General features: G+C 42.8%; 2 protein-coding genes across 7 annotated transcripts in view; one reads left to right on the top strand and one right to left on the bottom strand.

Annotated features, from left to right (window-relative positions):
- TPGS2 (tubulin polyglutamylase complex subunit 2) overlaps nucleotides 1–1,460 on the bottom strand; it is a 29,920-nt gene extending 28,460 nt beyond the window's left edge. For all 6 annotated transcript variants that reach the window (XM_054397320.1, XM_054397319.1, XM_054397322.1 and 3 more), the window contains exon 1: nucleotides 1,375–1,460. In XM_054397320.1, the coding sequence (XP_054253295.1) occupies nucleotides 1,375–1,447 (73 nt within the window). In that variant the 5' untranslated portion in view covers nucleotides 1,448–1,460. The remainder of the gene's footprint in view (nucleotides 1–1,374) is intronic.
- Nucleotides 1,461–1,907: 447 nt separating this feature from the next.
- Nucleotides 1,908–20,636, top strand: part of KIAA1328 (KIAA1328 ortholog) — a 194,638-nt gene continuing 175,909 nt past the window's right edge. Inside the window, exons 1-4 of the mRNA XM_054397348.1 lie at nucleotides 1,908–1,959; nucleotides 6,461–6,493; nucleotides 8,097–8,236; nucleotides 16,211–16,305. Coding sequence (XP_054253323.1) covers nucleotides 1,908–1,959; nucleotides 6,461–6,493; nucleotides 8,097–8,236; nucleotides 16,211–16,305 — 320 coding nt within the window. The remainder of the gene's footprint in view (nucleotides 1,960–6,460; nucleotides 6,494–8,096; nucleotides 8,237–16,210; nucleotides 16,306–20,636) is intronic.

Genomic DNA, 20,636 nt, shown 5'->3' with positions numbered 1-20,636 from the left:
GATAAGGAACTGGCTTCATGGCTGCACCCAAATGTCCGATGTCAATTGATCCATGTCCCAGTGGAGGCCAGTGACAAGCAGAGTCCCTCAGGGATCAGTCCTGGGACCAGTCTTGTTCAACATCTTTGTTGGTGACATGGACAGTGGCATTGAGTGCACCCTCAGCAAGTTTGCTGATGACTCCAAGCTGTGTGGTGCAGCAGACACACTGGAGGGAAGGGATGGCATCCAGAGGGACCCTGACAGGCTGGAGAGATGGGCACAAGCCAGCCTCATGAGGTTCAACAAGACAAAGTGCAAGGTCCTGCATCTGGGTCGGGGCAATCCCAAGCACTGATATAGGCTGGGCAGGGACTGGCTTGAGGGCAGCCCTGAAGAAAGGGACTTGGGGGTGCTGGTGGATGAGAAGCTCAACATGAGCTGTCAATGTGCACTTGCAGCCTGGAAAGCCAATCACATCCTGGGCTGCACCAAGAGAAGCACAGCCAGCAGGTCAAGGGAGGTGATTCTCCCCCTCTCCTCCACTCTGGTGAGACCCTACCTGGAGTACTGCATCCAGTTCTGGAGCCCCTATTACAAGAAGGATCTAGAGGTGCTGGAACGTGTCCAGAGAAGGGCCACCAGGATGATCAGAGGGCTGGAGCACCTCTCCTATGAGGACAGACTGAGAGAGGTGGGGCTGTTCAGTCTGGAGAAGAGAAGGCTCCGAGGAGACCTTATTGTGGCCTTCCAGTATCTGAAGGGGGCCTACAAGAAAGCTGGGGAGGGACTCTTTCGGATATCAGGTAGTGATAGGACTAGGGGGAATGGAACAAAACTAGAAGTGGGTAGATTCAGATTGGATGTTAGGAATATGTTCTTCACCAGGAGGGTGGTGAGACACTGGAACAGGTTGCCCAGGGAGGTGGTAGAAGCCCCATCCCTGGAGATGTTTAAGGCCAGGCTGGATGTGGCTGTGGGCAACCTGATGTAGTGTGATGTGTCCTGCCCATGGCAGGGGGGTTGGAACTAGACGATCCGTGAGGTCCCTTCCAACCCTAACAATTCTATGATTTCAGGGGAGGAACCTTAATAACCGTGCCTGGGGTTCAGTCAGAATCACCGTCGTTACCATCGCTGCAGGACCCCACACCTCAGACCCTGGAGCTACCCTGCGGTTCTACGCTGCAGGGCTGGCAGGCCTTACCCCACCGCTGCGGGGAACGCCTCGGGACCGCGGCTACAGCCGGGCCCTACAAGGCCGCCCAGGAAGCCCTACCGTGAGCGCTCAGGGAGGAGCCCTTCCCAGCCCTGGGCACTTTCCATGACAACCAAGGGTTATTTGCCATCCTCCTTCCCCACCCCTCGATCCCGCTTTCCCACGTCGCCACTCACCCAGGATCCGTGTAACACCCAGAGTCAGCTTGTCCTGGTAGGGCTTGATACTGGTGGAGGGCTTCTCCTCCATTCTCCGCAGGCCCCTGTCCCTCAACGCCCCAGCCTGCAGACGAGACCAACGAAGGCGTGTATGTGCGCAGGCCAGCTTGAGGGAAATAATCGCTTTTGTCCCTCCTCCCGCTCTGTAGCAGCGGCTGAGCCGCGCGGTGCACTGGGAGTGGTAGTTCTAACAGCCGATGCTCCGAACAGCCTATGGCGGCTACGAGGCGGCATGGCGGGAGTAGTAGTTCGGCGGGAGTAGTAGTTCGGCGGGAGTAGTAGTTCGGCGGGAGTAGTAGTTCGGCGGGAAGGCAGTCGCCTCATCATCTTGCGCCCAGAGGACTGCTCCTCCCAGCATGTCCCTCTCTTCCTTCTAACCGCAGCGCCCATCGGGCCCAAGAAGAGGCAAGTCGAAGCCGGCGCTGGCAGCCAATGGGCGGTGAGCGCCGGGGGGCGGCGGGGGGTACTCTGGGAGTGGCGGTTGTTTCAAGATGGCGGAGGTGGCCGCCGGACCAGGTGGAAGCCCATATTGGAGTCGGGACAGTATCCTTCCGCAGGGCAGGAGCAGTTCGTAGTCGGGGCTGTAGCGAGGGTCTCCACCCCGAGGCTGTGCCGCGGTGGGAGCCAGGGCGGGGCTTAGGGCCCAGGGGTCGGTTTGGAGGGGATCGGGGCGGGTAGGTTCCAGCAGGGTAGGTTGTGAGTTGTGGGGTAGGTGAGGTGGGAGATCGGCTTGTAAGGGCAGATGAGACGGGTGTTTACTCTGGGGTCGTCGTGAGGAGAAGGCGGAGGCCGATGCGGGGCTGTCGGACGGGTGGAGTTTTGTGGCGGTGCCACAGGAGGAGGTTTGGGTGCTCCCTTCGCGAGTGTCGGGGACCTCGGCCTGCGGAGAGAGGCTGGATGTATGCCTGTGTGCCGGGAGCAGGGATTTATCGTGTTTAAAAGCAAGGGTGGCCTGCGAGAGGAGGGAGGGTTTGGTATCCACTTTCTGTGCGATCTAACTATGAAGTCCTGGGAAATGAAGGGAGGGAGTTCAGCTTATGGAGTCTTCCAAGAGAATCAACAGAGAGAAACTGAACCTAGCGCCTGAACAGGCAGCAAGAAAAAGATTCGTATTTTGTGAGTCATACCTAAATGTGACTACAAGCGTGACATGTAGGGTGAGCCTGTATGAGAGCCGAAGGTTCCATCTGTGAGGGACAAGAGGGAGACTGTGGTGCCATTGTCTGTAGAAGACCTGCAAGCTCCAGTTGTGGGAGACCGCGTGGGCTTGGGTATGTAGATACAGTAGGTGGTGGTTGTGGCAGTGGGGGTTATGCCTGTAAAAGTGAGGCTGAAGAGAGATGTGCTTGCATGATTCAGAGAACCAGAAGAAGTTGTCATTGATGTTTGGGCTCATGTGGCTGAATTAGAGGCTCAATTACTTGAATGCGTTAGGGTAGAACATTAGGCCAGTCTGGCCTGGAGGAAATTTAGTAGCTGGAAATTTAGCTATAGATATGAGGGACTTTGAGAGATTGCTGTTACTCGCACTGAGGGTGAGATTCCAGCATCAGCTAGAAGTGATTAAGGAGTATGCTTGTGTGGTCTTGTAGTTTGATTGTACATCTGGTGTAAAACAATGCACAAATGCAATGGGCCAATTATTCAATGCACTGTTTAGGCAGCATATTGTTATGGTTTCTCATTTGTGTAAAAAAAACCCCTAGCCCAGAACCACAAAAAATCTAAATGAAAAAATAACCCACCCCTCCCCAAATCCCCCTACCCACCCCAAATCCCCAAAGAACCACACAAAAAACACCAAAGCAAACCAAACCATCCTTCCCTACCCCCAAAAAAACCCAAACCAACTGAATTTCTCTGTTATTTGATACCCTGAAGGTTGGTAGTCATGTATCAGATTTGTAGCCACACTGTCACTAGTCTGTTCAGTTGTGGAGCAACATGTTGATGCAGTTACAATGGCAGTGCATTTTTATCAACTAACTACTGGGGTGACAGGTTGTTTTCCATGACTAAATACAGTTTTGTGAGCCCAACAGTGGCCTCATTCATCATAATATTCCAAGGAATGAGGCTTTTCCAGACACCCATTTCCATTTTAAATGTTTTTTTGCAAGTAGTATCTTGGAAAACTTTAAATGTCTGGAAATACATATGGCACAAAAGCAAATAATAACAGATTCTTTCAACAAAGAGGGAGTGTTGGTGGCAAATTTGGTAATGTTAGTTTAATAGTTTTGGAAAACTGAATTTCTCTTCATAATTAGATAAAAGATAGCAAGGCAGATACACTGTTGCTTGCCCTAGGACAGCCATACAGCTTCATACAATGTTCGGTTTCTCTAATGCCTGTGATGGTTTTCTCTGCTATTGCCTTGAATGTTTGCTATTGTGGCACAAGTTTTATAATGTGTATAGTAATTTTATTAGCAGTCTTGGGAGGCATGTGGCAATGTATTAATGTTAAATGGTTGATGCTGGTACTGCCTCCAGGTTTTCACTCAAAGACAAAGAACATTGGAACTCTATGAATTGGCTCCTTAGCCACTGCAATTTTCAGTCCAGCTGATTAAGGTAACTTGATCTGGCTTTGGTTTATTCTGATATGCTGGGCTGCAAACATTCATGGAAGTGTGGTCCTGGTAGCTGGGGGAAGTAACAGCAATAACTTTGACTAACCTTTTCATCCTTTTGCTAGGTATCTGTCCACAACTGTGCCAACACAGCAGGCAAACTTCACAAGCTGAATGTTGTTTAGGCAAATCAATTTTATCTCTTTATAACCATGTGTTAACACACAGATTAGCCATATGTCAGTTGTGAAGGCAACAACCTGTGATGACTTTTGTTGTTTCCTGTAGTACTGTGAATTATATCAGTACAGGCTGGTGGATGACAAAATTGAGAGCAGCCCTACAGAAAAGGACTTGGGGGTATTGGTGGATAAGAAGCTGGACAGAAGCCAGCAATCTGTAGTTTCATCCCAGAAGGCCAATCGCATCCTGGGCTGCATCAAAAGAAATGTGTCTGACGGGTTGAGAGATGTGATTCTGCCCCTCTGTTGTGGTGAAACCTCACCTGGTGTACTGGTGCTCTGGCCCCCCGCAACATGAGAGAGCTGCTGAAGTGGGTCCATAGGAGAGCCACAAAGATGATCAAATGGCTGAAAGAATTTGGGCAGTTCATCCTGGAGAAGAGAAGGCTCTTGGGAGACCTTATAGCTGCATTTCAATATCTGAAATAAGGCTGGGAAAGGACTTGCAGCAATAGGATGAGGGACAATGGTTTTAAGAAGGGGCAGGATAGATTTAGTTAGGCATAAGGTGACAGTTCTTTGCAATGGGAGTGGTGAAATACTGGAACAGGATGCCCAGGGATGTCATTGAGGCTCTGTCCCTGGAGACATTCAGGATCAGATTTGATGTGGCCCTGGGCAGCCTGGTTAAGTTGGATGTGTCCGGGCTAACTTGCAGGGAGGTTGGACAAGATGATCATTGAAGGTCCCTTCCAACCCAATGCAATTTGTGAGTCTGGGTTGAAGGTACTTGTCTCAGTGCCCTGCAGGTTGCTGCCATAGTTGTGCTGACACAGCTGTTTGGGCTTGGCTGGGATCAACACTTGGGATCAACACTTGATCCGCCTTAATGCTTTTTGGTGAGAGGGGATACAGTGCTTGGCTTTTGGAGGTTATAGGTCTTCCTCACCTGGTTCATGGCATGACCCCACAATGTGTTGTGACAGCTAGAGGCTGTAGTTTACAGGTGAGAGCTTTCAGCATTTGTAAAAAGAGGTGGCTTTGACAATAGTACTGAGTGAACATGTTTTCTCAAACTGTTGTGAGACTGATGAATGATAATTGTTTATAAACAATCAACAAGATTACAAGTGAGCCTGTGATCAAGGCCTTCCAGTGTGCTAGGTACCAGTTCTGTGATAGGCAGTTGGTATTGATTGAATTTGAAGTCGCTCTCCACAGGGGAAAGCTTCTAGACTGTTGCTATTTTTCTTCACTCTGTAGTTGTTTATTCAATTAAGTTTTTGAGATAGTACTATCAAAACAAAATTTTAGTTAAGGCAAGAGTTAATTGAACTATTTTCACAGCTTTTTTTTTATTGGATGAAGGCAGCTTAAGTGCATTTATCTATAAACAGTACCGAAATCAGGTAATTGAGTTAATTGGCCAACTGTAGAAGGCCGAGGAATGTAAAGGTACAAATAAAAGATTGTAGAGCAGAATTTTGTGCTCTGTGCTTTTGCTTTTGACTTTAGGATAATGTTAGTTATGTATAGGAGAACAGAAGTCTTTATGTTCAGCTAAATGAAGCTGTTGCATGAAGGAAGACACTTAATTTATTCCTTTCTCTGAACTGTGTTGAGTCCTAGTGAATTTTAGGAGAAAAGGATTCCAATTCAGTGAGTGCCAGCATAGCACAAATAATGTGGTGCCTAGTCCTTTGTGGTTTTTAAGTGTTTTCTGCAGTCAAGTAATGAAATAGTTAAAGCTCTAGGTTATTTTCAAGTTCTTGAAACTTTTTAAAGAAAATTTGTCCTCAGACTTTCTTCTGTGACTCATCATGTGGTGATCAGATGAGAATGACCAACTTCCTTTGAAATCTTTTGCCTTTATCCTCTTTATGTTTTTTGGAATATATTGAATAAAATGTTTTTCATCACAGTCCGAATATGCACAATTTCAGACTTTGTCTTCCCTACATATCAAGAGGTTTCTTACAAAATGATAACCTGCTCTAATTTAAATGTTATTACTTCATTATCTTAGTAATTGCACTTGTAACTGAGGCTGATTCCTGGGATATTTGTGAAGGTGACCTCTAAGATAATTTTTACAGGCAAAAGGGCTTACTGAAGAAGGAAGCATTGCACTTTTTTTTTTTTTCCCTAGCAATCTGCATATTGTTAGATTTTCTAGTCAAATTTTATATGGGAGCTTGGTGCTCCCAAGGTGTTGCCGATTTGATTTTTTGCAGTAGTCTTTAAGAATCCGTTCTTGTTTATTACCTTTAACAAAGTCACACGCAGTTTCTGATGAACAGCCAATGGTATCTGTTTCAGGTATGACCTTCTTTCTCATAGATGTAAACAAAACCTTTTCTTGTGAATGCTAAACTTTGCAATGCCTTTTCAGGCATGTGGTTTGTGTACTTAAAAGTGTAAGGTACAGAAACATCACAAGTTCTAATGGGACATCCTGCTTAGATAAGCCTATGGTGTCACATGAAGTTTCAGGGGAGTCGTTTCTACTGCAGTATAGCATAGTTTTATCTATAGGGTAAACTGAATTTTTAATGTGATCTCCAAAGAATGTTGAAGCATTAGAGGTGTTAAAATATTTTGTAACTTTTGAAGAGAACAATTAAAATGAAAGTTCATTGTGTAAAGAAAAAATAACTTCTTTTTAGTAGTTCTCTCAAATTTAATTTATTGAGTGCATACTTGTGTACATCTCTGGGGAAAAGATGAGTGTTCTTACTTTGTAATAGTTTTTTAAATACAATTTTTACAGTGACAGATTCTGAAATGTATCTGGGAATGATTAACTCTAGTAGAACTGTATACGTCCAGATTATGTCCAGCAGTTACACATTTTGAGGAATTCTGATCTCTGGTTTTGGAGTGGCATGGTTACCCTTCCATCTACTGGTCAAACAGCTCTACTTAAAATGTCTGCGTGTCTTTTGTAGCTAGCATAATCAAGCTAGGTAAAAAAAGCTGGAAAAAAAGCAGTGATCCTGTATGATAGGAATGGATTCACTCTGAGAAATATTCTTCCACTGCCTGTGGAAGAGAATTTCAAACCCACTTTTCTCTCTGGAGTAGAAGCATGGAGATGTTAGAACTTTTAATTAAGTTCTTTCCCTTGAATTGCTGGAGTAGTTCTAAAATTCATTACCCAAATAAATATAATGTATCTGCTAGTATAAAATCAGTGTTTTTCGTTGAAAACTTTTTGCACTTCTGAACAAGCAGAACTCAAACCTTGATGTAGTACCAAGAAGCTATTTGCTTTCATCTGACCCTAGGAAGTTTTAGTGTTGGTGTCAATCTTAGCATTTTGTAATTGCAGCACCAGCATTTTCAGTGCTTTCATGTCATTACCTTCGGTATTGGTGAACTAATTCTAATCATGGTAGGAAGATTTTTATAGATGATCTGTGGAGTGTGCACTACAGTGTTAATATTCCTCATATGCCTGGTCCTGAAAGGGACAGACAATTAGCCTGAGCAGTCAGTGAGTTAGCTGTATAACAGAAAATTATTATGTTTTGTCATAGGATTGGTGCTTGTAACAGCATTACTGCTCCTCGTTTCCTCATTCTCTTTGAGTGTCAAAGCAGAAAATCGATTTATGCTTTTGTGTCTCAAACACAAGTTTTTGTATCTCCTAACTTCAGTCTGAAGACTTGAAAATCAAAATAAATTCTGAAACACACATTGTGCACTTCAATGTTGTGCACTCTTTTACTACTGATATGTTGGTTTTGATAGAAGGTTGTATGTCGTGAGAGACTGGAAACCTATACCTGAAATACTTTCTCCCCTTTCCCAAAGATCTGTTAAAGCAAGGATGCCTTTGTAGAAGTCCTGTTCTAACAGTGAAAAGAAGGGTCCTTTTTGACTTTATAATCTGTGTTTTCTGCTTGTGTTTCATTTACAGGAGTGCCTACAAAAGGAAATTCAAGAACAAAGAATTTGCCAAATTATCAAAAAAGTAAAACTGAGCTAAAGGTGTCTGCAGCTATTGCTTCTGATTCCATGGATTCTGTTAGAAGCACAGGGGATCTGACAGGGCAACAGGTCAGTAAAGGCAAATTTTTTTACTCTTAAGAATCACAGAATCATAGAATGGTCCAGGCTAGAAGAGACCTCCAAAGGCCATCTAGTCCAACCCCCCTCCACAGTCATCAGCGACATCCTCAAGTGGACCAGATTGCCCAGAGCCCTGTTGAGCCTCACCTTGAATATCTCCAGGGAAAGGGCCTCAGATACCCCCCTGGGCAACCTGTTCCAGTGTTCCACCACCCTCATAGCAAAGACCTTGTTCCTAAAATCCAATCTAAATCTGCTCTTCTCTAGTTTGAAGCCACTACCCCTCTTCTTGTCACTTCAGGCCTTTGTAAACAGCTTCTCTCCATCCTTCATGTAGGCCTGCAGAGTGTAGAGTAGAAAAATGTTAGAAAAACTTCACAGTGAAAGCGTTTAAACAGTTTTAGGTTACTGTTTTTTAACAGTCATTTGGATGTTTGTCCATTTGGATGATTCTTGCTGGCAAAAATTACTGAGATTGCTTGCCTACCTAACGTGAATGAAGGCTCAATGTGCTCATGTATGTAATCGGTGCTATGTAAAAGAAGTTATATATATTTTTATATGTGTGTGTGCACAGAGATAGTATAGCTTTGAGTAGCCTCATATCTATGTTACTTGCGAAACAGGCAAGTTGCATTTCAGTCTATTTATTTGTTTTGCTGTAGTCATATCACTTAGAAACAAGACTTGTAAAATTCTTTTTAGATACCTTTTTGCTTTGGCTGCTCATGTTAGTAGGATAAAATCACTTTCTATTTTTGATATTAATAGTTAAAAATGAACCTGAATAGTAGGAATAGCTCTGTCAGTTAACATTATCTTTGGCTCTGCTTTGAGTTTTCTGGCCTACTCCTGAGACAGTAGGTGACACTCCCCACAGTTTATTATATTAGAAATTTCAAAGCAGTGGGATTTCCTTTGGAAGACTGTTCTGTATTGTGAAATGGTGTTGTGATATTCAGAAATCTATCGAAATGCCAGTTTTCTAACATGATTTGTATAGTACAGTGACTGTGTGTCATTTGAGTACTGTTAAGACTCCTGGTAGCCATTTTGGGCAAGTTTGTAAGTCACTAGGGTTTGGTATCCTCCCACTTAGAGGCAGAACCTATTAGCTGCTTCTGAGTTGCTGTATTATGTATGCAGTTAATTTTTTCGTGTTTGTTTTCTGGGCTATGATGTCCTTCCCTGTGTGATGAATAAATGTTGTGTGTCTCACATGTACAATCACAACTGCTGTGAAGACAGATAACTTAATTCTCTTTGCCTTGACAGTGTCATTGGCCTTGGAATCCTTCAGCATGGCACTCTTAATAAGTAGTATTCATTTTTAGGGCTCCTCCTGGACTTGTCTCTATCAATTTTTCTGTTTATAAATACTTGCTTTTAGAAGGCAGATATGTACCTCCACTTTGCAAATGGTGCTGTTAAGAGATGTGCAGAGAAATCTTATAAACGGTTCCTATTATACAGAACCTTTATGTAGAAACATCTCTTGATGAGTATACAAGCCCACTGCCTCAGATGCCTTTGTATGTTGCAGTAAAATCTGTTTCTGTATAGTTTGTTGTTTGTACTACTTGTGTCGGAGAAGGGAGATGCGGACACCAGATGGTTCATCAGCAAGTCTCGTTTATTGGCACTTAGTGTTGAGGTTAAATACAATAGTTAATTAGCTCATACATATTGCAAAGCCAAAGCTCATCATTGGTTACTGACTATCTGCATTCCTGGCATACTTCTGCATTCCTGTGGCTAAAGGTTAACTTTCTGTTCTGTTTCGACATCCTGTTTATCTCCATTCTTCTTAGCTTCTGTCTTTTCAAGGACAGTCTGTCCTTGGCGTTACCTTTGCCTTATTTCTCTCTCATCAGTAAGTTAATCGACTATGGCCTTTTTCTGTAAGCCAATCCTGTATGACATCCTCCACACTTCCCCCGTTTTCTTTTTGGGCCAACAGGTTAGTTTGCCATGTCTTTTCAATCATCCTGCTAACCATTGTTTGTAAGCCATTAAAAATACAAGGCAATAGTGAAAAAACAATCCTTTAGGTCTATAATCAAAAGTGGCCAATCTTGTGGTAACATGGATGGATTAGGGAGTCCAGGTTGAAGTGCTCCCATAGCTTCCATTTGCTCATTCACAGCCCTAAGATCATGTAGAAGACGATATTTTCCTGATTTTTTCCTAATAACAAAGATTGGTGTATTCCATGGACTAGTGGATAATTGTAAATGTCCTTGTTGCAATTGTTCTTCCACTAGCTGATGGGCTGCAAGAAGACTTTCCCTTTTTAAAGGCCATTGCTTAACCATTACAGGAACATCAGTGATCCATGTAAGTGGAATTGGGAAAGTCCAAGCAATGGCGATTACCCCAAAGGGTGCTCATTTGATAACACCACCCCAAGTTGTGCTAATACATCTCTTCCTATCAGGCATTGAACTGAAGGGGGCAAAGTCACTACAGACAAGACAGTAACCAGCTGTTGACCATCGATTGCCACTGTCACTGGTGGTGTCTTTTGTGCTAAAGTAAGTCCACCCACTCCCGTCACTGTGTCAGTGGTGGCTCTAATAGGCCAGTCTTGTGGCCACTTGTCTGGAGACACAATGCTGGCATCCGCTCCGGTGTCCAGCAAGCCCTTTAGTTCAATTGTTTTTCCCGCATAAGAAATCTTAATTTTCTTTGTGGGTCTGGTATGTAAGTCCATTGTGAGCATTGCGATACCAGATGATCCAAAACCCTGATCACCCCGAGGGTCATTTCGCAGTGGCTGCAAACCACTGCTCAGCTGTGGGAGTGGTATAAGCTGAGCAATCCGTTGTCCTGCTTCAATTGTTAAAGGTGGAAAAGGAGTATGTGCCATAATCTGTATTTCTCCCTTAAAGTCCGCATCAATCACACCAGGCAGCACAAAAAGTCCCATGATTGAGGTGGACGATCTGCCGAGCAACAACCCTCCATAGCACTGTCCCTTTATTTGTATAGGTCCATAAAGTCCTGTAGGAATTTTTGTAGGTCGTGTTGTTGCCAATGTGACTCTTACTGCTGCTGCCAGGTCGAGTCCCAAGCTCCCTGCTGTTGCAGGTTGAAGACAGGAGGTGGCACTGATGTTACGGCAGCTACTTGTGTCCGGGCGCGGCTGCCTTTCGCGCTGCGCTGGGCGTTTCCCGACCGGCGGCGGCATGCAGAGGAGTTGTGACTATCGCTTCTACAGTTTTGACACCAGACACCTGTTGCTTGACATTCTCTCCTAATGTGACCTCCTCCTCCGCAACGATAACATCTCAAAGAAGCTTGACGCCGATCGGTGGAGGTTGCTGGAGCCACCGTAGAAGCTCGGAGTGGCGCAAGAGCAGCAAGTACTTGATTTTGTGTCAATTCTGCCTGTTTCTGCAAACCTACTCCTAACTCTTTAATAGCATTGACTAGAAAGGCCTGTTGCCCCGAGGGTTGCAATGCCATTCTCTCTAGTGCCTCCTCTATAGACCAATTCGCTCCTAAAGTTGCTAATACCCTTTTTGTGACCTCATTGCTGTTCTGTAAGGCGCACTGTTTTAGCAGAGCACCCTCATGTAGTCCGGTACTCCGGCTTTCTCTATTGCTGCAGCGGCTTTGTCTATAAAGCTTCCAAATGACTCATCCCTTCCTTGTTTAATTCCCATGTACATAGGTACTCCCGTACTATCTTTCACCTGATCCATAGCCAACCTTACTAGTCGCATAGCTTCCCTTACTTTCTCTGGACCCATTATCATTTGAGCTTCTGTCCTGCGATAAAGCCCTATTCCCATTAATTCATCCAGCGTAATTCCCTGAAGCGGATCTCCCGGCCCCCTTTGCACACTTATAGATTCCTGCACCCGTGCCTGCCAATGAGCATTGAATAACAGCTGTTGATGTTGTGTAAACATTAATTTTGCTATACTCCGTAGATCATTAGGCACAAGCAGCTGTGTATCAAACAAATAATCTAACATCTGCTTAACAGGTTCACTCTTAAATCCGAACTGACTCACTGTCTGTCTCAACTGTGCTAGTAGTTTCCAATCTAATGGTGTATAAGTACCCACTTGCTGTACTTGTCCATTCTGATCTACTTGCTGGTCATAAAATACGGGAAATGCCCATTCTTTCGCCGCCTCCACCTGCACCTCATCTCCATTCTCCAACCCATTCTTTGCCAAGGCATTCCATGCTTCCCGCCTCTGCTTTACCATCTCCTCCCACAGGTCACTAAGTGCCCCAGGGACAGGTTCTGGCTCCTGCAGTGGTTGAGAAGCACCAATCTCAGTGGCCTTGTGGGCTGTGTTAGCGCTAATGGGTTCAGAAGATACAGGAGATTCTGATACCTCTTCTAAGGAAGGTGCAGTGGGCTCGGCAGAGCTGGTTGTGGCACCCGTACCTCCAGCAAGGGGTATTACCACCCGCGTCACACTCGGTGCACGGGGCTCATCCTCTGATCCATACTGTGCATTCTTTTTATACGCCTCTGCTGCCTCTTTAGCTGCCCTTCTCTCTGATTCTTGTTTTAACAACTCATTATGCACTACTCTCCAGATTTTCCCTAACTTTTTTGCCGTCTTATCATCCTCCAGGACCGCACTCCATAACTCATCTCCTAACTTTCTCCATTCTGTGATTTCATGAATTGTATGTGGATTCCCAAAACAACCTTTTGCATGACCCCATGCTAACAATCCCGTGAGGTCTTTTCTTACATCTATCTCCTTCACCCCCCTCCTTTCTAGGTGGGTCATAAATAAATCATATGCTGCTTGCCTGTCCATTTTTGTCGTCAGCGCTGTTGCAACTCTCCGGCTCCGGCAGCACGTATGGCCCAGGACCACCGCTGTAGCTCCTGAGGGTGCCTTCCCTCCTTCGTTTGGCACCGGCCCGGTTGCGTCGGGTCCCAACCCAACTTCACCGACCGTGGCGCGTCCTCCCCCGTTTTCTTTTAGCGAGACGCAGAGGATTCGGACGTCGGGGTCACCATTTGTCGGAGAAGGGAGATGCGGACACCAGATGGTTCATCAGCAAGTCTCATTTATTGGCACTTAGTGTTGAGGTTAAATACAATAGTTAATTAGCTCATACATATTGCAGAATTAAAGCTCATTATTGGTTACTGACTATCTGCATTCCTGGCATACTTCTGCATTCCTGTGGCTAAAGGTTAACTTTCTGTTCCGTTTCGACATCCTGTTTATCTCCATTCTTCTTAGCTTCTGTCTTTTCAAGGACAGTCTGTCCTTGGCGTTACCTTTGCCTTATTTCTCTCTCATCAGTAAGTTAATCGACTATGGCCTTTTTCTGTAAGCCAATCCTGTATGACATCCTCCACATACTTGTTGTGTGGAGAATTTTTGTTCCTTTTCCCCTGTGAGAGCAGCTAGGCTAGAAATTATCATTGGGGTTTTTTAATGTAATATGTGAAATCTTTATTGGAGACTCAGAGGTACTTTCATAACATTGGTAGTAAAATACATTCAAAGGTTTTTCTCTCTTTTGCCTATTTTAAACTGTTTTTCTCTTACCTTGCCAAATCCTAATGGAAACTTTGTACTCTGAAGATAAACTCTGAATTACTTGAAACAGAAGAGCCACATTTTATTTGCTATGGAAGAAGGTTTTATGAAGGGGTTTTTTGTAAGTTTTCATCACTGTCACAACTCATTTTCTTCAAGATGTTGTATGTTTGTGTAGGGAGAGCTGATTGTTTAACATGATTTGCAGCGTTGCACTGATCGGTAGCTCATCAGTATGATTTACCAGAATCCTCTTTTGAAGAGAATTGATTGAATTTTTCTTTAATGTGAAACTTAGTAGAACTGCTTTACCTTTTTTCATTCAAATAGACGTGAATATCACAAAGGAGGATTGCAGTTTTGGAGAAGACTTCAAAAACATCTTAATAGCTCTGATACTTTTAATAAATTGGTGGTTTGCTATGCTGGTCTTGGCTAAAAATTTCCATCTTTCTACTTCCCATTTGACTGAAGTTGTCTGCTTGTGTCATGCAAATTTCCATGTTCCAGGGCCTGGTTTACAAAGTGAGAGAATCTTCCATTGATGTAGTTCATTTTACCCAGAGTTGAGAAACAGTGTTCTGCCCTGAGCTGTGTAAATAGGACAGAAATCTGGAAAGAAGAGACTACATTCTTGGCCTCTGTCTCACGTGTCAGTTTTGTTTTGGTGGTGGAGCTGTTGCTGTGCGAAATTCCACAGCTTCATTTTGACACGTGTTATGGTACAAGCTTACTTTTGAGAATTTTTTTATGTGCCATCTCTCTATACCTGTGGGTGACACAAAAAAAAACACAGACTAATTTTCCATTTTTTTTCCTCTTAATCCCACACATGCTTGTCTGACAGTAGGTAGGCATGTTTGAGCAATAGATTGCTGTACCTTCTGTTAAAATCTTGTTTTCTAATGTGGTTAAGCTTCTATTTTCTTGGGTGAAAGATGTCCTGAAACTCTTTTTCTTAATTTTTCTTAGTTCCTTTATCTAGCTCTAACAATAAATAAATAATAATTTTTCAGACTTTTTTTTTTAGCATGGGAAGTAGAAATCCTTCAACAATGTATTTAGTTGATTTTAAATTCAGTTGACTTAAAGACATTCTCTATTCATTTGCCTGAAGCATATGTTAGGGAAGTAAACTCTGAAATCAAATGCCCCTTTGAAAAGCCCTCAAGTCTAATTTGCCTTGTGAAACTCCTTCCTCTGCCTGGAAAATGCATTGGAGTTAAATAGGAATGTCTTGAAGGGTCAGGTGGGGATAACAATGCTCTGTATAAAATCAGAACTTTTGAAAGAAGTGACATAGTCTTTTAATTGTTTCAAACCACTATTCAAGAAGCAATTAGTGGGAAATGGAAGGGGGGAGCTTATTCTCTGATGTGTTACTGCTAATGAGGGGAGAGAAGCTTTGCATGTTCAGAGGTTGTTCTGTGATGTATTTATTGTGTTAACTTGGTCAAAATGCAAAGCATTTGGTTTGCAAAAGTCCAGACGGAAAATAAATGTCAGATAAAGAGGAAATATTTAAATTTGAAATCTTGGGCCAGAACAGCATAGCTCTTATTGCTGCTTTGGTCTTGGGATTTCTTGAGCTTAGCACTTGAGAATTGAGTCAGAGATGACAGAAATTTTGGATAAATTAAAGGAATTTAGAACTGTCTTCTGCTTGAAAACACTCAAAATTGGTAATGCTAGTGAAGTAAATAATAAAAGGGACTGTTGCAAACATGAGTAGCAATATGCCCTCTGGTGGATATTGGTAACAAATGCTGCAGTTGTTCGTGTGATGAAGGGATGCATTAAAAGAACTCAAGTACTGGAGTACATTAAAGATTTGCTATGAGAAGGTAGCAGGAAGTGATAAAAGCAAAGTAAGTGATTAAAAGCAAATGATAATGATGTGTGAAAGGGTGTGTACTTTTGTGTATTTAAAAATATCCTTTAAAGTAAGAACCTACCATCTACTAACAATATATTGGATATCTTTTTTTGCTGGTTTGTATGCTTTGGTTCTACGTGCTAAGGCAGAGGGTGGGTTTTTTTTTTTGTTTGCCTTTTTTTTTTTTTCTTATTAATTTAGAATCCTATCATAACGAAGTTTGAACTTGGATTTGGATATTGCTGCACTAAATTTTCAAGTCATGAGAACCTACTGCCCTTTATCTAGTATGAATCAATGAATAGTGTGTGTTTTAAAATTTTACCCAGCAGCTTGCATTTGAATTAATTGGCACTTAAAAGAATTCAGAACAATCTTGCCATTTGTTTCACTGGACATAATCTGCACTTTTTAAAAAAAGATTTGTTTTATTTCCAATTGGAACTTGTCTACTTTCAACTTCTAATTATTAGGTCTTTGAATGCCTTTATTATCTTATGAAATATTTATTCTCATTTAAAGAGTACTTTCTAAAATATAGCTTTAAATTTTCAGGTTGCTAATGAAGGAGGAATGAAGAGTGCTTCTTTAAAAGATTTGTGTCCTGAGGACAAGAGACGCATTGCAAACTTAATTAAAGAACTTGCCAGGTAAGAATAAACATCATCTGAAAATGTATTATGTTTAAGGAGAGTCATTCCTCTAATTAGGATCAAGCAATGTGGAATTGCATTACAGAACTGAATGTTTGCATAAAGTAATTTTTCTTTCTGGAAGAGGTACGAACAATGAAGCAGCCTGATATTTTTTTCCTTGCTTCCTGACCCAAAATTCCTAAAACAAGAGCCCAAATTTTGCTAGTCCATCCATATAAAGCTAGTCACAGAGCTAGAATTTTGTCTGCTGCTTTTATCACATGCATTTGGAAATGACAAACTTCACTGATGATTATTTGTCAGGGGTGAGCTTTTATGTGGAATGCCATGTAGAAGGTGAATTGCTGTCTTGTGGCTGAAGGATATGATTCAGTATTTTCCAATGTTTGCATACGTAAAGCAGTAAAGAGTCTAGTGTAGTTTTTGCTTATGTAGCCAAAATTTCTTTTGCTTTGGTTAATTTCTTCAAGTTCTCCCTAGTCTCTGAAAGGCAGAAATAGTGTTTTTCAGTTTTTACAAAAGATTGTTCTCTAATTTTCGTTCCAGTGCTAAGATGTCCATGAAGGTAAATGGTATGAAATACAGGTTGAATTTGAGTGAGGAAATTTTTCTCCCTTTTGTATCTGTAACACTTCAGAATCTCTGGAAATCTGTTTCTTACCCAGTGACTGTAAAATTGAGGAGGAGCTCATGGGACTTTGGCAGGCTTTTGCACAGCATCAGAGAGGAAGGTCTTGTGAGATGATCTCGGGTCCTTTGGAGTGAAAGTTGGTGTCTGTACTAAGTATTTATAAATGGAAAGTTTTTTTAGGACAAAATACAGGTTCTCAAGTATTAATGAAATGGATTTTTTCCATAGACTATATATGTCCATGAAAAAAATGGCAAACATTACTGCTCCTTATAGGAAAATTCAGGCAGAGAAATTAAGTTACTTGATCAAGGTCATGCAATAAGTTTCTGGTGCAGCTAGGAATATTTTCTTTCTGATTATCCTTATCCAGTGGACCATTTTGCCTGGTGATAATTTGTACGAATATAGAGTTTCTTGCTATACAATGTTTTAGTAATTTCTGAAGTTCTTCGTGCTTGAAACTCCATTTTATCCTACTTATGTGTTAGAAAATGTCTAGTTAAGGCTGTCATAAAGAGTATATTGCTGGGAAACCTGGTTACAAGTTGTCAGATGTCGGACCTATTCGGACACCTTTGCCACTGTTGATATATAGAGATATATTCTAATATTTAAAAAAACTTTTTATTACATTGTCCCTCATAATACACTGCTCTCTAGTGAATAGTAGTACACTAACTCATTTGAGCATGGGATTCCTCTTAAATCTCAGATGCTGTGATTTTTCCCTGAGGACAGTTTGATATTTCTGCCTGACATTTCTTTGAAGAAAAATAGAAGGTGCAGCAACATTAATTTTGAAAAGTAAAATTAGTGGAACACTATTATTTTATACTTAGTTCTCTTTTATTTTTAAACCTAATCATATTTTTATTGGATGTAATTAAAAGTCCTTTGCAGAGTAATAGGGAAGTTGAACTTTAATTCTGCTCACCTTGTCACTTTTTTAAAACTCTCCATAATTTTCATCCCTAGTTCTGCAGTGATGGAGTGTTTTTACAGGCAGTAGAACATTCTTTGGTCTTTCAGAGAAGAAAAAGAGACAGCAGAATGCTGAAAGTTTTCCAGAAGACTGTGCTGCAGGAAATAGTTGGAATAATAAAGACCTCCTTTGACCAGAGCTGTACTTCACCATTCTTTTTTTTGCCACTATTTGCGAAAGAAACTTACTGTAGTTGGGACTAATTGCTGCCTGTTTATTGCAGGATGGTAGACAGAAATAGATTCTTCAGTGACCATTTGCATGAGGGCAGTTCTAAAGTGGTAAAATTCTGACTACGTGTAAACCAGTAGCAAAATATGACTTGCTTGAGCAGTTCAGAGTACTGATCTTTCCCCTGAGTTCAGTGACTGCTGAAGGAGAGCTAACATACTTTTGTTTCACTTCCTGTATTTTCTTCCCTTCCTCCAGCTTTCATTTCCAGTGTGCTTTTGAACATTGGGAAGGTGTATGCCTATGCATTAGTTAATATGCTGCAGTGTCAGACCTTGTGTTGGTGTGAATAAGTTCTAATGCTGGCTGTATTATTTAGGCTGGATGTTAGGAAGAAGGCTGGTTTATTATTTAGGCTGAATGTTATGAATTCTTCACAGAAGGAGTGATTGCCCATTGGAATGGGCTGCCCAGGGAGGTGGTGGAGTCACCCTCCCTGGTAGTGTTTAGGGAAAGAATGAATGAGGCACTTAGTGCCATGGTTTAGTTGATTGATGGTGTTGGGTGATAGGTTGGATTTGATGATCTCAAAGGTCTTTTCCAACCTGATTAATTCTCTGATTCTGTGGTATTATTATCCTTTCCTTTGAAAAAAAAAAATCAGCTACTGGGCTCTAGTGCTCTGCTGCTGGGGATTCCAGTATTTGACATGTGAGCTGTTACGGACTTTATGAATTTGAGTTCTGAGATGGGGTTGGAAGAAAGGACTCTACTGTATCCTTTCTAAGCTGAATAATCATAGTTTTTGTTCTGTGCTGCCACGTGTAAATCTAACCATTATTTTGCTGTTCTTTGAACATATCCAGTCTGTCTTCCCTATTAAAGAGAAAAGAGAGGCAAACTGGGTCCAAAGTTTAAAAGATTCAAATATCATAAATAGGAAATTCTCAAGTGTAATCAGTCATTATTTTTTAAAAAGATGATGACACCTTTGTGTTTTCCACGGGGTGCTGCTGGTGTGGTGGTGAAAGTGGCAGGCATGGTAAGAGAAAATTCCTTTGTCGTGGAGAGGGGTGATTAGGGATGGAGGATGACGGTTATTAATTATGAAGTATGGATTATGAAAATTATTTATTATTAAAATTATTAATATTTGATTAATCACTTTATATATACTGATTCAGATGCATGATTGTAACAATATAGTCCGTAACTGGTTCAGTATATACAATTATACCCAATTATAATATTTACAGTCAGTTTCTAATTAAGGGAACGAAAGGCTGCATTTCCGCCGCTTGTCCACTAGATGGAGACTCGACAAGATGCTTGCGGCTTGCAACTATGTACAGGGATATTTATAATGTTATCACGAGGCAAGTTAAGCTGGAAATATCACACGGCTATGCGCGGGCGCTTTGAATAGAATGTTACTGAATGTTGTACACATGAAAGATACATTCTGTCTTTCTGCGTAGTGAGGCAAGTTGCTGGGTTACACTGGCTGCTTGCTGCTGCCGGCTCTCTGCCCGCGGCTGGTCCCATTTGGGCGGAGACTTTCTTTCTCCCTCTGCCTCTATGGGTGGGGGCAAGGCTTGCTTTCTCCACCTGCGGTCTGCGGGGAGGGGGCGGCTTGCTTTCCGCCTATCGGCGGTTTCCCTTAGCGGGGTTGGAGCAGCTCCTTGAATGGAGGAGCGGGTTGGCAGGGCCGGTCCGGAGGAGCGGTTCTCTGCGACGCGGGGCCGGGTTCTTTCAGGGGTTGGCCCTCGTGATTGAGGTGGCGGTTCCCGGTAGGTGGGTTTCGGTGGGGGGTGCAGTGAAGCGATGCTTTCCCCGTCGGCTCGGCTCGAAGTGAGCTGATTCTGCCGAATATCGGTGACTGCTTTCCATTAAGGTTACAATGCCGCAGTCTTTGCCTTTGACTTCACTAGAGAGGCTATCTTTGCTCTCTCCCTCGGGGAAATCCCAGGTGCTTTGCCCTGACAACTTAGGGCCTGGAGCGGCTACGGCTCCTTTTCTCTCCCGCAAGTGGCGGGGGCTACGCAAGATGCAGTTCTGCTTTATTAGCTGCTTAATTAGCTTGCAGCAGATCTGGACTGCCTGGCTCGGGCTTGGTCCTTCCCCTTTTGGGTTAAAGCTTACCCTCTCTCGGGGCTTTTCCTCAGTCCTCTCGAAGACTGGGTTTACGACGCTGGTATCTGCATCAGCGAAGGGATCATCCTTTGCAGGTTCCTCGAGTGGCTCAGTGGGCTGGCTTCTAATCTGTATTCGCAGAGCCTTCCAGTATGCTTGCATGTGAGAAGGCTTACAGCTTACGCAGCGCGAGCTTACATAGCGAGTGAAGGCAAAAGGAGAGAGCAAAGTAGTAAACAAATGGAGTAGTACTTATAGATTTCTTGAGGCTGGATCTGGCCAATGGGCACACTTGTCAACAACCTGCTTCAACCTGTAGAAAAGATGAAGCTAGAATTATGCCCTTAGATGGACAGAACATGAGCATGGCATACGATGGGTGCATGGAGTTGTTTACCCCTTAGG

Source organism: Indicator indicator, chromosome Z (assembly GCF_027791375.1).
Source record: "Indicator indicator isolate 239-I01 chromosome Z, UM_Iind_1.1, whole genome shotgun sequence".
Taxonomy (NCBI): Eukaryota; Metazoa; Chordata; class Aves; order Piciformes; family Indicatoridae; genus Indicator; species Indicator indicator.
This window is presented reverse-complemented; position numbering and strand designations above follow the sequence as displayed.